This window comes from Haliotis cracherodii, unplaced genomic scaffold (assembly GCF_022045235.1).
Source record: "Haliotis cracherodii isolate W230 unplaced genomic scaffold, xgHalCrac1.p SCAF_5, whole genome shotgun sequence".
Taxonomy (NCBI): Eukaryota; Metazoa; Mollusca; class Gastropoda; order Lepetellida; family Haliotidae; genus Haliotis; species Haliotis cracherodii.
Window position 1 is genome coordinate 22,829,766 of NW_027266308.1, and position 16,902 is coordinate 22,846,667.

At 40.6% G+C, this 16,902-nt stretch overlaps 2 protein-coding genes across 7 annotated transcripts in view; one reads left to right on the forward strand and one right to left on the reverse strand.

Moving 5' to 3' along the window:
- LOC139442032 (spectrin beta chain, non-erythrocytic 5-like) overlaps positions 1-16,902 on the reverse strand; it is a 154,955-nt gene that overhangs the window by 111,264 nt on the left and 26,789 nt on the right. The window contains exon 1 of one of the 6 annotated variants that reach the window (XM_071222795.1): positions 15,975-16,184. The exons of the other annotated variants lie outside the window; for them this stretch is intronic. The gene's annotated coding sequence lies outside the window, so the exon portion shown is untranslated. Of the gene's footprint in view, positions 1-15,974; positions 16,185-16,902 lie in introns of those variants that run through there. 6 annotated transcript variants of the gene reach the window in all.
- LOC139443602 (involucrin-like) lies at positions 2,225-3,562 on the forward strand. Its single transcript, XM_071224563.1, has one exon. It carries the CDS (start codon positions 2,225-2,227, stop codon positions 3,560-3,562), a length of 1,338 nt encoding a protein of 445 aa, XP_071080664.1.

The window sequence follows — 16,902 nt, forward strand, 5'->3', positions numbered from 1 at the left end:
ACTTATCATTTTGGCAGATTTGGTACATAAAACTTTCACTTGACATGGCTGCTATTTGACATTGATTGACTTTTACACAGACAGATTGAATACATCCATCAAAACATGAAGAGCACCAACAAAACATTCCACAAGTCTTGAAACTATGTCAACAACCTTATCAAGTATATCATGACAGAGAGAAACGTTCAAAAATAAAATAATTTCATTGATGAATTGAATGAAATCATGCATGTGTTAAGGGTATACACTTCATCACTGTCAAGGTCCTGCCTTTGACTTCTTCACCAGGTAGCAAGGCCTTCAAACACCCTGCTTACAGTTAGGCCCAGCTAACTGGAACAACACAGTGTTGTGGGGCATTGGGAAGGAAATGCAAAATACCAGGGGAATTTGTCAGCAAAACAAAGCCTTTAAATGTTTAACTGCAGAGTGTCTTGAAGTCCATGAGGCAACACAACAAATCCCCACAACGACCTGTCGGGGCAGCGACATGCAGGAAAAAGTCACTCCTCTTAGCTCAGATGTGTGGCCATGTTTACCATTGACTTAAGATGCACAAGTGAAGATCAGCTTAAAAGAAAAACTTTGTCGCAATTTCGAGCTTGAAGGAATATGTGAGAAACTTGCCAGTCCCCCACTGACACTGTGGCTGCCCTATGCCCTTTCAAAACACAACCACAATGTTTGAAGTCTCACATAACATAAAAACAAGTATCCCTACTGGAAGTCTGTGGACTTGACACCCTTGGTTCATTAAGAATAACTGTACATTCAACCGTAGTATCCATGCTTCGTGCTCTGTGTGTGTGTGTGTGTGTGTGTGTGTGTGTGTGTGTGTGTGTGTCTGTTTGTACTAGTCCGGACTGATGCTGATTTCTAGTGCTAGCCCACTGAGATACCATGCCGCAGTTTAACATGAATACCCCACTCAGACACAGTATACTGACTCCAAGCCAACCAGTCCTTGTTTTAGCCCCTTAAATGCCAAGCACCAGACAGGATAACAACAAGTACCATCTTTTAACGTCTTTTGGTATGACGCGGACTGGGATGTAACCCCGGACCTTCCGCTCTCCAGGCGGACGCTCTACCACTAGACCACAGAGGCAATCTGACTACAAAATGAAAATTGATACTATGTTACATTCAGACCCGAATGTCCTACCAATCTCATTACAAACTCTAGAAACACACCAGCACACCACTGACTGACGTAACATTCTGGACAAACAATTACTACATACAGTCTGTGCCAAAACCTCTAGTACGTACTTGCTCTAGCTGTTTTTTTGGCACTATTTCAGCAGATTATTTTGTCAATACATGGGCTACTAGAATCAGTGTGCTTATTAGAAAGAATGGAATTCCAGCCTGTGACTTATACACTAGTCTGAAGCCCCTGTCTAGTCTCACATTTCTTATGGTCTAGTAAGATCAGCATGTACCAGTCCATATATTAAAAACAACATCAATTGATAAAATACAAGTTCAGGCTAGTAGACGCAAAGGTCTTTGGGACAGACTAGAATTCTAATACTACTTAATCAATTAAGTCTTTAGGTTAGTAAATACACAGATATATTTATGTATTAATTTGAATAGACATATGGGAATGAACATAAACACTTAAGACGTCTCGCTGACAACACAGCAAGTACAGGTGATGGACCATATCTTCCATGTTGGAGGAAACAGATCCAGAAAAGTAAAAAAAAAAACACACCAAAATACTTCAGTTAACGAAACTATCTTTGACATCTGCTACATATTTCTGGCACAAATTATCTAATTAATCATTCCATGAAAGGAATCGTGAAGAGATTTTACTTTTAGCTTCATTGTTCCCGTGGAGATTTGTCTCCAAACTCAATGATCATAAAATCCATTTTTGTGTGCATGTTTCAGGAAAGAAGTATTAAAACAGGCCTCCGCATGGCAAATCTCACTGAGAGGCAATCAATGCTGTTAATGTGGTTACTGAACGTAGGCCAGTTATATGGAGAAATAATTGCTTCAGACTGATCAATACCCATGCGTGAGACTATCTGGCTGTACTACAATAGTTGATACTTGATAAATGGAAACACAGACATACGAAATTCTGATCAAAGAACATCTGACCTCACCAGAAATGTTCATAGGACACCTGACCTTGATAGAAATGTTCATAGAACACCTGACCTAGCTAGAAATGTTCATAGAACACCTGACCTAGCTAGAAATGTTCAGAGAACACATGACCCAGATAAAAGTGTTCGTAGAACACATGACCCAGATAAAAGTGTTCATAGAACACCTGACCCAGACAGAAATGTACATAGAACACCTGACCCAGATAAAGGTGTTTGTAGAACACCTGACCTCACCAGAAATGTTCATAGGACACCTGACCTCGCTAGAAATGTTCAGAGAACAAATGACCCAGATAAAAGTGTTCGTAGAACACCTGACCTCACCAGAAATGTTCATAGGACACCTGACCTCGCTAGAAGTGTTCATAGAACACCTGACCCAGATAGAAATGTTCAGAGAACACACGACCCAGATAGAAGTGTTTGTAGAACACCTGACCTCACCAGAAATGTTCATAGGACACCTGACCTTGCTAGAAGTGTTCATAGAACACCTGACCTCACTAGAAATGTTCAGAGAACACATGACCCAGATAGAAGTGTTCGTAGAACACCTGACCCAGATAGAAGTGTTTGTAGAACACCTGACCTCACCAGAAATGTTCATAGGACACCTGACCTCGCTAGAAATGTTCAGAGAACAAATGACCCAGATAAAAGTGTTCGTAGAACACCTGACCTCACCAGAAATGTTCATAGGACACCTGACCTCGCTAGAAGTGTTCATAGAACACCTGACCCAGATAGAAATGTTCAAAGAACACATGACCCAGATAGAAGTGTTCGTAGAACACCTGACCTCACCAGAAATGTTCATAGGACACCTGACCTTGCTAGAAGTGTTCATAGAAAACCTGACCTCGCTAGAAATGTTCAGAGAACACATGACCCAGATAGATGTGTTCGTAGAACACCTGACCCAGATAGAAGTGTTCGTAGAACACCTGACCTCACCAGAAATGTTCATAGGACACCTGACCTTGATAGAAATGTTCATAGAACACCTGACCTCACCAGGAATGTTCATAGGACACCTGACCTCGCTAGAAATGTTCAGAGGACACATGACCCAGATAAAAGTGTTCGTAGAACACCTGACCCAGATAGAAATGTACATAGAACACATGACCCAAATAAAAGTGTTCGTAGAACACCTGACCTCACCAGAAATGTTCACAGGACACCTGACTTTGATAGAAATGTTCATAGAACACCTGACCTCACCAGAAATGTTCATAGGACACCTGACCTCGCTAGAAATGTTCAGAGGACACATGACACAGATAGAAATGTTCATAGAACACCAGACCCAGATGGAAGTTTTCATAGAACACCTGACCCAGATAGAAATGTACATAGAATGCCCAATTTCGCTTGAAATGTTCATAGAACACCTGACCTTGATAGAAATGTCCCAGAACACATGACATCATCACAAGTAGTCATGTTATGGCACTTGATCAGTACACATGTACCAGAACACTTAATTATACCACTTTCTATAGAGAGTAAAAATAGGTAGCAAAACCATTCAATGAACAACGAAACACTGAATCATCATATAATTGTAAAAATAAAATAATTAAGCAATAATTAAGCGATTATTTCATCCCTTTCTCCAAATGTTAATGCAAACAAGATTACCCATTATGACATGTCAGAACAAATTTAATACTATCAACAAAATCACCAAATCTATTAAGGAAATTAAGATGTCAATATGTCTGAACTGAATAAATATTTCACAAACGCCATATGAGCTAATCGATGCCGATATATGATTATGAGGTTCTCAGCAGAGGATGCATGAATTATAGACAGGGAGATCAATGCTGACATACAAGTTGTTACTAGTCATCCTTCACTGCCCATGCAGCTGCACTAATTGTAATGATCAGCATTCATCTACGTCATGCACAACTGACCCTGTGCGTGCACCATACATCAGTGATCACCCTGCAATCCACAGTGCAGTGGGACATGTAGTGATGGAGAGAGAGAGAGAGAGAGAGAGAGAGAGAGAGAGAGAGAGAGAGAGAGAGAGAGAGAGAGAGACACATTTAGCATTATTTAGTGTCACCAAAATGAGCTTTACACAGGTGACTATTCAAAAACAGATGTTCATTTCTGGAATATATTAAAGTAAATATTGTTACATTTTAGGAGAAAACTATTCTTGACTAGCTGATTTCTCTTACTAGCAGACCAAAGAATCAGGATCCAGAAGTCCAAACTGCGAAGCAGACAGCTGATTAATATCTTTCATAAGAAGACATTCATGCAAGTAGACAAGCTGATAGATATATAGAAGTATAGAAGGCATGAGAGAGACAGTCCTCCTGTATCTGTATAATTGCAGTGTAAACTGCAGTGCTCGAAAGACTATCATAAGTGCCAGAAAAGAGGAACAAGGGAGTCCAGGAGTCCAGAGCATGGGATCGTCCTAAGTCCCTGGTGAAGCCCACTGTATGAATTAACTATGCATTACTGCAGTGATGAATGGACTGTCCTAAGATATACAAACACAGGAGTAACACAATATATCACTGAGCATTAGGCGTTGATGGGATCAGTAACACTACAGGAAATTTATACCTTCATAAACTGCCTGCAGAAAAGCTATTCTGTAATTGCATATGTGACTTATTGTTGATACCTATTCACTTGGAAAATTAAAAGGCATTTTGAAGACTGATTATTTTTCAGGTTGATGTTATATGATTCTGAATTGAATTGTCTGTCAACATAAAAACAAAAACAGATGATAGGTTCTTCTTAAATTCAAAACTGACAACACACCATTTCTTTGCTCAGAAGCAATGATTATGTTGATCTTTCAAATCTGGAATACATCAATTTATTTGAATTGACATATTAAGATCAAAGAAAAATTAAAACTGTTCAAAACATTATGAGTTCAAATATAAAAACTAATGCAATTTTAAATTTATTCCACATTGTATATTGGCCTAACAATGAATGGCTGGGAGCACCAGTCCATTCCCCCAGGCCCCCTCCCTCTGTCTCCAGCACTGAGTGACTCCCACCAGGGCCAGCGCTGGGGCTGATGACAGTCAGATGTGCCCTGTGCCCACACATCACTCCAGGAAGTGGAGACTTACCCATGTCAAAAATCAGATATGAACAATATTTCTTAAAGACTGACAGATATTTCTGAAACGTAACACATCAAAACTTAGACAGTATTATCATGATAATAATGATGTGGGTATCTGTACAGCTTGATGATTAAAGCGTCTGCTCAGGGAGTGGAAGGTCAGTGGAAGGTCAATCGCTGGCCAAGTCACATCAAAAGATGTTGAAAGATGGTACTTGTTGTTGCTCTGCCTGACTGATGGTCTGCATAAGGAGATAAAACATTGACTGGTCGGCTTGGCGTCAGTATACAGTCTGAGTAGGGTATACATGTTAAAATGTAGCAATGTATCTCAGTGGGCTATCACTATAAAACCAGCATTAATCTGACTAGTACAATCAGCCAGGGGTTCAAGCTAAGGACACCTTAAACCTTTTACTGTTAACATTGGGTGATGACAAGGATCCCTTGACTTTCATGCTCAATTTCAAACCCTGCTTTGCAGCAAATAAATAGATGAATTGTTCAATATCAAACAATAAGGGAATTGCATTCTGATACTGTTTTTTCTGCATATCAGAAGATTGCAATGACCTTCTAAATGAAGAGACCCATGAAGATCCGGGGTAGAATAGGTGTTCAGCAACCCATGCTTGCCGTAAAAGGCAACCATGCTTGTCATAACAGGCGACTAACGGGATCGGGTGGTGAGACTCACTGACTTGGTTGATGCATGTCATTGATCCCGAATGGATGGATCGATGTTCATGAAGTCAATCACTGGATTGTCTTGTCCAGGGTCGATTATTTACAGACCACCGTGATATACCTGGAATATTGCTAAGTGTGGCGTAAAACACCAAACAAACCAACCAAATTTAAATGAAGAGCAAATATTTCAACCACACAAGTGGTTTAAGTGAAGTAGCTAAAGTATTGTCAAAATCACCAGAGTTCATCCAGCAAATTATAAAGCATATCTCTACAAACAACCACAATCAACAAAAGGTTGATGTGCAAGTAAGTCGAAAAACTTCAGTGGGAGGGGGCATAGCAAAGCAGAAGGAAGTGTCCCGGCTTTGCGGCTCCATCTAGTCAACAGTTGAGAATTTCTCTTGGATAATTATGACACATGTCAGAATCCAAACTATGCATCCATGTAATTCCTCCCAACAGGTCTCATGTAGTCCAAACAAAAGTATAACAAAAACCCAAACAAGACAAATATCATACAAGTTTGGCCAGAGCCACCTGTCTCCAAACATCAGCAAATTGTTGGAGCAGAAGACCTTGACAGAACTGATGCTGCCAGCTGGTGGGCTGAACACCTTCTAAATCCTCCCTGCAGTTTGCTTCAGATGTAAACAGCAACAACTGGAAGCAAACAAACCTGACCGTCACACAAACACATCCGTGAACTTAGTGTTTGCCGCTAATGTTTTCTGCAAACATTATGGGACCACTGTTTGAGAAACAATAACACAATTTGGACAGGAGTTTTTTTCTGTACCCGCTGTAGCAATATCACCATCGTTATGACAGCCACTGACCCGTCTTACAACATACCACTTTTATGAATAATAATGAACAGTTTATAAATCAATACATCAGTCATATACCTATTTGCACTGCCTGATCTAATAGTATCTTCCTCAGATAATCATTCAGTATCAATCTTTTCCTCTAAGTCGGTCGCAAGCACTGAAAATGTGGTTGCTCTATCTTCTAGCAAAGGTTTCATAACTTTCTGCTGACAATGTTAGAAAACATTGCATGCTATCAGAGCTGATGAAACAGACAACAGTGCCTCACGCACTGTACCCACATAGAACTCGGACCTTCTATACAACAAACAAGCACAGCATCCAGTGGACCACCATAAAATCACAATGGATGACGCTGCTATCTGACATCAGGGGAGCTTGAAAAGAATTCATTTATACACATTGATGCTATGGTTGGCGATTCCACAGCCAAATGCAACAGTATTATGAAACACTAACCTTTGAACTGTTGAAGGTAATTATGGCTGCATGTTACTGACAAAAAAACTACATTCCAGTGAAGACGTAAGGCTAGACATCTTGCCTAGTATCCAGTTTGTCATTGATGTATTCCAGGGTTTGTCTCAACAAACCAACATGACAATTGACACACACTCTGGAGCATCCATCATTAGTGACGAAGTGTCATTGGTAAACATCTTGATTAGAATAAATATAGACCTGAATGACCCAGCAGTGACACGAGCAGCAACCACTGAGATGAGGCAATTCAGAGGGGTAATGCTTCCTACTGGTCGTGTATCAACCGATACTGACCTGAACCAACACCAGGATAGTATCTTTGTTAGCATCACTGACATGCAAGAAAAACACAGAGTGGATAGGGTTTTGTCACATCCCTATCATAGCAATTGTATACACCAGAGCAGCCATTAAAGCAAGTAAGTGAATGGGATCAGAGTGAGTAAGTCGGGCTTAACGCTAAGGCATTCCAGTTATTTCACGGTGTCAGCTTTATGTGGGAGGAAAGCCTGGTGTGATGAAGGTCTCAAAAAATGAGTTAGGTTTAAAAGCTGAGAGCTGATCTACCTATGATACACCTAGGGATCTACTTATTCTATTCAAAGATGTTCAAACTAGACAGCATCTTACATGGTCACCACCGACTACCAGTATGGGCAGCACATAATTGCCTAGGAATATTGTTACACATGCTGCAAAACAAATAAGCATGGAATATAACAAATGTTATATTTGGGAGACATCTTGCTTGTATTCAGTTTGTCATTGATGTATTCCATGTGTTTAAAGCATATGTCAATATGACATGTCCATTTTGTGTCCATTTTTCAGTCTAGTCAAAGTCGTTGCCATAGAAACTCAAAAAAATACTTTTTTTAAATGCCAAAGTATCAAAAGGAAAAAGGCCTACCTATGTGCCGATTTTGGTTAAGATATCTCTCATGGCTTTTGACGAACTGAGGGTATGACGGATGGATAGCACAAATTCCTAAATCCCCCTTCCACTTCGTGGCGGGGATAATAATTCCCCTTTTCTCCAAGTTTAGATCAGTTGCTCTGACAGTGAGTGGTCACAGGGCATTACTATACATGTTAACAGTGCACAAAACAGCAACACCTTGTATCCATCCAAGCAAATGGAGAGCTCTTCTGACAGAAGAAGCCACACAATTTACATAACAAAATGTTGTTTTTGTCTTCTAGCAAATGTTCTTGAAACTGTACCATAAATGAGGTAATAGCATTCCTTCCAAACAACCACACAGTATCAGATAAGGGAATGTCCCAATCCAACCCAGCTGCAGACTCCCATATCTCTACAAATGACATTTTGATAGCAATAAAAGAACAAAAAGCCATTGACAGTCCCAAAGAAGCTTCAGAAAATGAAATATTCTTTCAGCTAAATCAAGAACTATGAACCAAATCATAATCCAAGTTTTACATAAACTAGTCATTTTACGGTAAGCAGATCAGTACCTACTACCCAGACCCACTATTGTCCCCATGTCTTCCAGCCTGCTGCCAGAGTGCACCTACACAATCAGCAGGCAATGGAGCATGGAAACATGCACACAGACAGCTCATAACTGTCTCCCGTCAACCATCAGTGGAATGTTCGGCCTATGTCAACAATTTAGTTTATAGGCTGGAGCAACGCTGGCTACTGGATACCGTCATACGGTTACAGTCGACACTGCGTTCAAGTGTCACCAACATGCAGTCAATGTCACATGACGGCAGTACTTCACTGTTTTTCTACTGATCTATATATACATGTTACAAGTACGCATAATAACAGTTGATTGCAAAGATGAGTGCCCATGCCCATTATTAAAGCATGGCACAGTGAATCAACAATCAATGTTGTTTTTGCTATAAAACTGACCAGGTCAAAGATCAAAGTTGGTTTTCCAAGATGTTCTTTCTTCACTCTATCCATGGTCACCCAAAACCCGCTGGTTGATGCATGTCATCGTATCCCAGTTTCTAATCAATTTTCATGATGTCAATCACTGGATTGGCAGGTCCATACACAATTATTTACAGACTGCCGTCATATATCTGGAATATTGCTCAGTGTGGCGTTAAAAAACAAACAAATTAATTTTGAACCACAAAGTCGCCTCTTATTACCAACACAGGTTGCACAGGATCAATTCTTCCCCTTACTTTACCTCAGGTAGATGGGCACACATACTGAGCTTGGAGACTGTGCATGGTTATTGGTCCAACTGTCGACCTGTACGTATAAACATGTCAGCAGGACCATCAACCAGCATGTACAGACAGTCACCAATACATTCACTGTCAATGCGCTGTTGAAGTCTGTCAACAAAGAGAAACTGAAAGACCCCATATCCCTTTTACTTCTATAGACTGCTAAGACATTCATGCGTCTTTCTTTCAAATTAACTGACAGGACTATCGAGAAATAGCTAGCAGGGACTGCAATGAAGACGATATCATGGACATTTCATTCTAAACATATTGCCATCACTTACATTTTATTACTTTAAAAATAGTGAAATAGTAATGACTTTTATAATTAAATTTGCTTAAACAGTATTTGAAAGTAACAGCTTCAAATTTGCATGTCTGTTTATTTAACAATTTTTGAATCTCAAGCTGAATCATGAAAAGAGGCTTCACTGCTTGTGAAGTCCTGGACTGTGGTGTAGCGTGTGACTCATAGTCAGAACACAAATAGTTGGGAAGGTTTTATGACAAGAAAAAGGTTTGCAATACTCTAAATGTTTCAGTACTAAGCAAGTGTACAAAGGAGTAGTGGCTTGTTATACTGTTCTCACCTTGACCAGTGCCTGCTACTGCTAGTGCAACAAGTGAGCCTGTCTATGTGTAGCTATAAGTGCGACATTCTCTACCAGGTATGAAACTGTCAGCCTTGACACACAACCCACCCACCTGCCAGTAAAAACAGCCTCTATGTTCTCCAAGCAAACAGTGGGTATCCAAAAAACATCCAGTGACAGAAGTGTGTAGGAAGTGGAGCTGCTTGCCTAGGTATGAAGGAGTCCAGTTAGTCACTTGGCGGGACACAGCACACATTCAAACCCACCACTTGTAGCCACGCAGGCAAATGGTGTGAATCAAGGCCTACACATCAGGTCTCCAGTCACTGGGCTGACCCAAAGAAAACATGCCTGGGGGAGGCTGGAGGGGGTGGGGGACACTAGGTGGAGAGGACTGGAGGGGAGGTGTCCTGTTGGCAGAATAGAAAGAGGAAGGAAGGAGGGGAGGGGAAGAGGGGATGGAGAGAGTTGGTGGGGGAGAGGGTGGAGCCTGTCTTGTCTTTTTCGTGACATGATGTCATCAATGGGATCATGTTTTTGTGTCAGGTTCACACTTTCTCAGAACAATAACATCTAACAAGCACCTGTTTCTAACACTGAGTGCAACTTAGTATGGTCTGGAACTTATAACCATTACCTTGTTTACTATTGTTGCTCACTGGAACTTGGGTTATGTATTTATTACCTGACAAGTTTTTATTCAAGTCATTATTTGTATTTTAAATTACAAACTATGTACAGAAAATTTTATAGAATGGAACTTATGGCAAAAAGAATAAAATGTATGCATTATTCCTTACATAATAAAAGGTATTATATTTTATATAACAAATTGTATTATATTTCACATAACAAAATGTATTGTTTTCACTCAACAAAATATTGTTTTTTTCACATAATAAAATTCTTTACATAATAAAATGTATCATTCTTCACATATGAAAACATAACCGTAAAACTATTTGTATGAAATCTTTTATTAATAACTAATCATTTGTCTTCATCATTTTGGAAAGTAGTTCAGAAATTAGAGAAACCACTTTCCTAATCCTCCTGAAGAGATTTAAGTAATGCCCTAAAGTCTTATCAACACCTACTGTCAAAGGCAAGTCCAAGGCCAAGCAGAGTGAGACAATCAGAGTTGCTAGTGGCCTGTTAACAGTGCACATGGAGGGCCTCCCCACACAATACCATGGTGGTAATTGGGTGGGTAATGACAGACACCACCACTGTCCACACAGCCCCAGAGGTGAAGGTTTATCTGGCCTGGAGTGTGTTATCTCAGGCCAGACATTCATCCCCCATGTATCAGGCATACTTCTGTAGATAGAGTCACAACACCCTGACCATATGTCCTGGGGGGTCACAGATACTGGCCATTTCATGCCCGGTCACCTCAAGCATGTCCTGGGGTCACTGTTCCCAGCCATGTCCTGGAGATCATTTCAGGGGCAGGACTCCTCCGTCAGATGTGCCAGGCATTTTGAGATCACTTCCCAGTGGTTCAGGGGCAAATCTGAGACTGGTCGGATGTACTGAACATTTTGAGATCACTTCCCAGTGTTTCAGGGGCAGGAGTCCCCCACCCCACCCCCACCCCCCCACCATACATACCATTAGGCTACCTGACCCACTATGTACATACCATTAGGCCACCTGACCCACTATACATACCATTAGGGCACCTGACCCACTATACATATCAATAGGGCACCTGACCCACTATACATACCATTAGGGCACCTGACCCACTATATATACCATTAGGCCACCTGACCCACTATACATATCAATAGGGCACCTGACCCACTATACATATCAATAGGGCACCTGACCCACTATACACACCATTAGGGCACCTGACCCACTATGCATACCATTAGGGCATCTGACCCACTATATATACCATTAGGCCAACTGACCCACTATACATATCAATAGGGCACCTGACCCACTATACATACCATTAGGGCACCTGACCTACTATACATACCATTAGTCCACCTGACCCACTATACATACCATTAGGCCACCTGACCCACGATACATATCATTAGGGCACCCGACCCACGATACATACCATTAGGGCACCTGACCCACTATACATACCATTAGGGCACCTGACCCACTATACATACCATTAGTCCACCAGATCCACTATACATACCATTAGGGCACCTGACCCACTATACATATTATTAGGCCACCTGACCCACTATACATACCATTAGGCCACCTGACCCACTATACATACCATTAGGCTACCTGACCCACTATGTACATACCATTAGGCCACCTGACCCACTATACATACCATTAGGGCACCTGACCAACTATATATACCATTAGGCCACCTGACCCACTATACATATCAATAGGGCACCTGACCCACTATACATATCAATAGGGCACCTGACCCACTATACACACCATTAGGGCACCTGACCCACTATGCATACCATTAGGGCACCTGACCCACTATACATACCATTAGGCCACCTGACCCACTATACATACCATTAGGGCACCTGACCCACTATATATACCATTAGGCCAACTGACCCACTATACATATCAATAGGGCACCTGACCCACTATACATACCATTAGGGCACCTGACCCACGATACATATCATTAGGGCACCTGACCCACTATACATACCATTAGGGCACCTGACCCACTATACATGATTAGTCCACCTGACCTACTATACATACCATTAGTCCACCTGACCCACTATACATACCATTAGGCCACCTGACCCACGATACATATCATTAGGGCACCTGACCCACTATACATACCATTAGGGCACCTGACCCACTATACATGATTAGTCCACCTGACCTACTATACATACCATTAGTCCACCTGACCCACTATACATACCATTAGGCCACCTGACCTACTATACATACCATTAGGGTATGATGACATGCCAGTCAAGTCACAAGAAGGACTTTAAGGTATAATGATTCAGATAGGAGTTTGTTTGTTGTTTAACGCCAGGACACTCAGCAATATTCCAGCTATATGACGGCTATCTGTGAATAATCATGACATAATAAACCAGACAATCCAGTGATTGACATACGCAGTTGGGATAGATAATAGGAAAGTATCATAGTGTGAGTTCATTTATTGGTACAGAATGATAAAAACAAGAAACGTTATCGAAGTGATTGAGTATGGTTTTACGACGCATGGCGGAGGTCATCATGACACACTATCAGCCACCCGCGTGTGTGTGCAGTAAATAGTCCACACTATAGGGGCATGATGGCTCCTCTTGATGCATGATTCATTTGAGCCATACCATTCTCCCCCGATTACCAAACAGATTCATGTGAATATATATATATGCATTGTCGAAACGAGCGAAGAAATTTCAAAATCTCAATGAATAAGAGATGTCAGAAATAAGAATTTAAAAACTGTTTAGAATGGAATAGAAAAATAAAATATAAAAGACCAACAGCATAAAACGAATTTTGGGGTTATTGTAAGTTCTTTTTTTTGTCTGGCCTTCTTTTGTAATCTACCATCCAATCTACCAATAATGTCAGTAATACTATGTAAACCATAAAAAATAGAATTATGGCCAAAGGGAAGAACACGAAATCCAACCTCTCAGGAGAAATAATACCAACATGTGCTGCCTGTTCCCATGTTATTAGTCCTTAGGGTTAACCCTTCAGTGCATGGTTCTTAGGGACATTTAAATCCTAGTTGGGCAAATAAAGGGGCACTCTGCATGCCCAATGCTGAGAAAGCTTCCTTGAGACAGGAAGTGTGTACCAGGATGCACGGGACACACACATTGCAAGCTGCCACACTTACAACAAACGACATTCCCGTTAGAATTAATCTATCTGAATTGAATGTAATGTAAGTGGAAACAAGCATTCCTCCTGACAGCCTCATCTCTACAAGCAACCGCACCAGTACAACACAAACACTGTTCATTGCGTCCCTCTTATCACAAAAACAGACCAATTAAAGTCACCGTGACAAGTTACTGCCAGGATATGTACAACATTAAGATAGCAATCACTCAAAAAGAGCACAACGGCTGTGATTAACTTGACTTCATGGTGTAGGAAAGATGCAGAGATTAATTTCCATTCATTATCAGTACTTATGAAATATTAGTCGGCATGTAGTTATCTTCTGACCCTCGATGACCTAGCCATTATCACCTCTCACATTACAGGACATGGTTAAACCTGGCCATTATTCACAACTGAAGACACTGCTAGTTGAATGCAGTAATACACAATTAACACTAGTGTAGATAACACAAAGCTGAGTGTGCTCATCAAGGTATTCTCCACACGTGACTAGCCTGCCGAACCAAGTTGCTAGACCTGTTTCCCTACACTTGCATAAGTCTCTAAGGCAATAATTATTAGTTTAAATCATAATTTCTAGATTATGTAAATAATAAGAACAAGTTGTCCCTATAAGAGACTAGAGTCCTTAGTACTTTTCACATATCTAGACTTGCCTGTTAGGAGGATAGAATTACTACACATCCGTTGACTTTTCTTTCAGGTCAGCCTTGGAACAAGGCTAGTGTCTCCCTCTCCCCCTCTTCCCCCGACCCAGTGACTAGTGGTCTGCATGGGACCTACATCTCCTACGTCAGTGTCACTGGAGGGCACTGTCACCAACAGACACTTGCCACACTCTCTGTACAGTAGCTTACTCATCCTGGGAAAATTCACAATATTTTGTACATTGAAAATGGCTTCTTCAAATTAGGTGTAATTGCTGTATGTGTTCATATGCCATATTGGGTTATAATTGCTGGTTATTCCTAGTGTAGTCTGTTTTTCCTGAAATGTGATCAGTGTGAGTCAGTTCTAATCACCGATTTCAACTGCACAGGGCGTGATATCCTATGATTCAATAACTCTCCACCTTCCATTTCCTTCATTTTAGAAACAGTAGAAATAATGATTCAGGAGATGACATTGTAATGCATACTACTCAAAAGAAGTTAAAGAACAGCTAGTTCTTTTATATGTCATAACTTCTCTCGTGTAACAAATGTTATATTTTGGATAACACTTTCTTAGAAATGTACAGATTCTAGTACTTTTTTTCCCCATCGGGGATTCAAACCCACACTGCCAGAGTGAGGTACCTAATTGCCAGCACAAAAGTCAGCAATCTAACCCACTCAGCCACCGAGGCTTCCACAACTTCTCTTGTGTAGTCATGTAGTGTGTGTGTATGTTAGTGTGTGTGTGGTGTGTGATGTGTGTGTGTGATGTGTGTGTGTGTGTATATGTTAGTGAGTGAGTGGGGGGGGGGGGGTGGGCGCGCAGACAGGACTATGAGAACTGATACATTAAATAAAAATATTTTTGAAGTTGTTTCAATATGAAATAGATTTTAACAGTATTTAGTACCATAAATAGAACTTTCAAAATAAATGTGAAAAACCTTTACAAAATAACAGAAATGCAAAATGAGTTCCTTATTCCAGAAACCTGAAGGCATGAGCATCCTTGTTTTAACTATTGAAAAATCATTTATTCATTTCATAAGTCTGTCAAACCCAGTGTCTATTCAAGGATTTACAGTAATTCTAATATAGCCACAGCTGACACCATGAGTCAGGCCAGTCTGCAGTGAGTGGGATCGTCTTGACATACATGCACTGATACATTCTTATAGCTATGTTCACTAGATTTTAATCAGTCCTTAAAGGTGCATGAAAATACCAGATTGAGTATTGTCACTCTAGCAAGTTCAGCGACATGATCCAAACTCCTTCAAAGATACTGCACACATATAACCGCAAAGGCCACAACGACAGTTCATATCAGCCTCATTGTTGAAGAGTCCACTCACCCTGATAACACAACCACCTGTATCCGACAGTATACTCACATAAGAATTCCCTAAATGCTTTCTATTCTCCTTGAGTAGGCTTTCCTTACACCGTCCGTGCTGACTAGATTAAATCCCTGTTTGGTAGTATATCCTAACTAGCTCACACCACACCGTGTATCCTGTCTGATGTGTTTCTTGTTGATCTACACAATCTTAACATACATGTGGTCGAATATTTGTAGTTACACATAAAACATGAACAACATGGGTACTCCAAGTGAGGCAAGTGCTGGTATATTCTGACTTAGCTCCACCCAGCCTGTCAATCATCAGGAATATTAGCTGTGGAATGTTTACATAGGAAACCCTGCCCAAACTGGGTAGCGACAGGCCACTTGCTACTTACTTCATTTGTTTCTACCAAGAAAACAGACAGGTGAAAAATAAGGACTACTTAGGAGGATAGGATCATGACGAGGAGCTGAGAAATGTAAAAGTGGTGTATGACAGTGTTATTGCTCTATCATGCTCAGCAAAAACTTCAAATTCCTCTACACTCCCAGGTGAGCTTGTCATATATATCTCAATGACAATGATAAAGTTATTTGTCAGTGCATAAATCTTGAATACCTGCACACCACACCATGTCCAGTGTTATCATGTACTCAGCAATATTTACCTGTTACTTACCTGGACCCAAATGTACCCCAAAAATATGAAAATGATGCAAATCTGTCATTACAATAGCAGTATTTTCAAATACACTAAAAAATTCCAAATATTTTCAACTTGTCAACCACTTTGAATTCACAATGTCTGAATCATGCAAGCAGAGATATTCAACATAATAAACCTCAAAGAAGACGTTGGCATACTCCGTCCACACAATGACAGACTCCTAGCAACAAAAGTCTATTTCAATCCATACGTTGGGATGAAACCTTTTCGTATAATTGATTCACAAATGTGATAAACTGGAAAAACA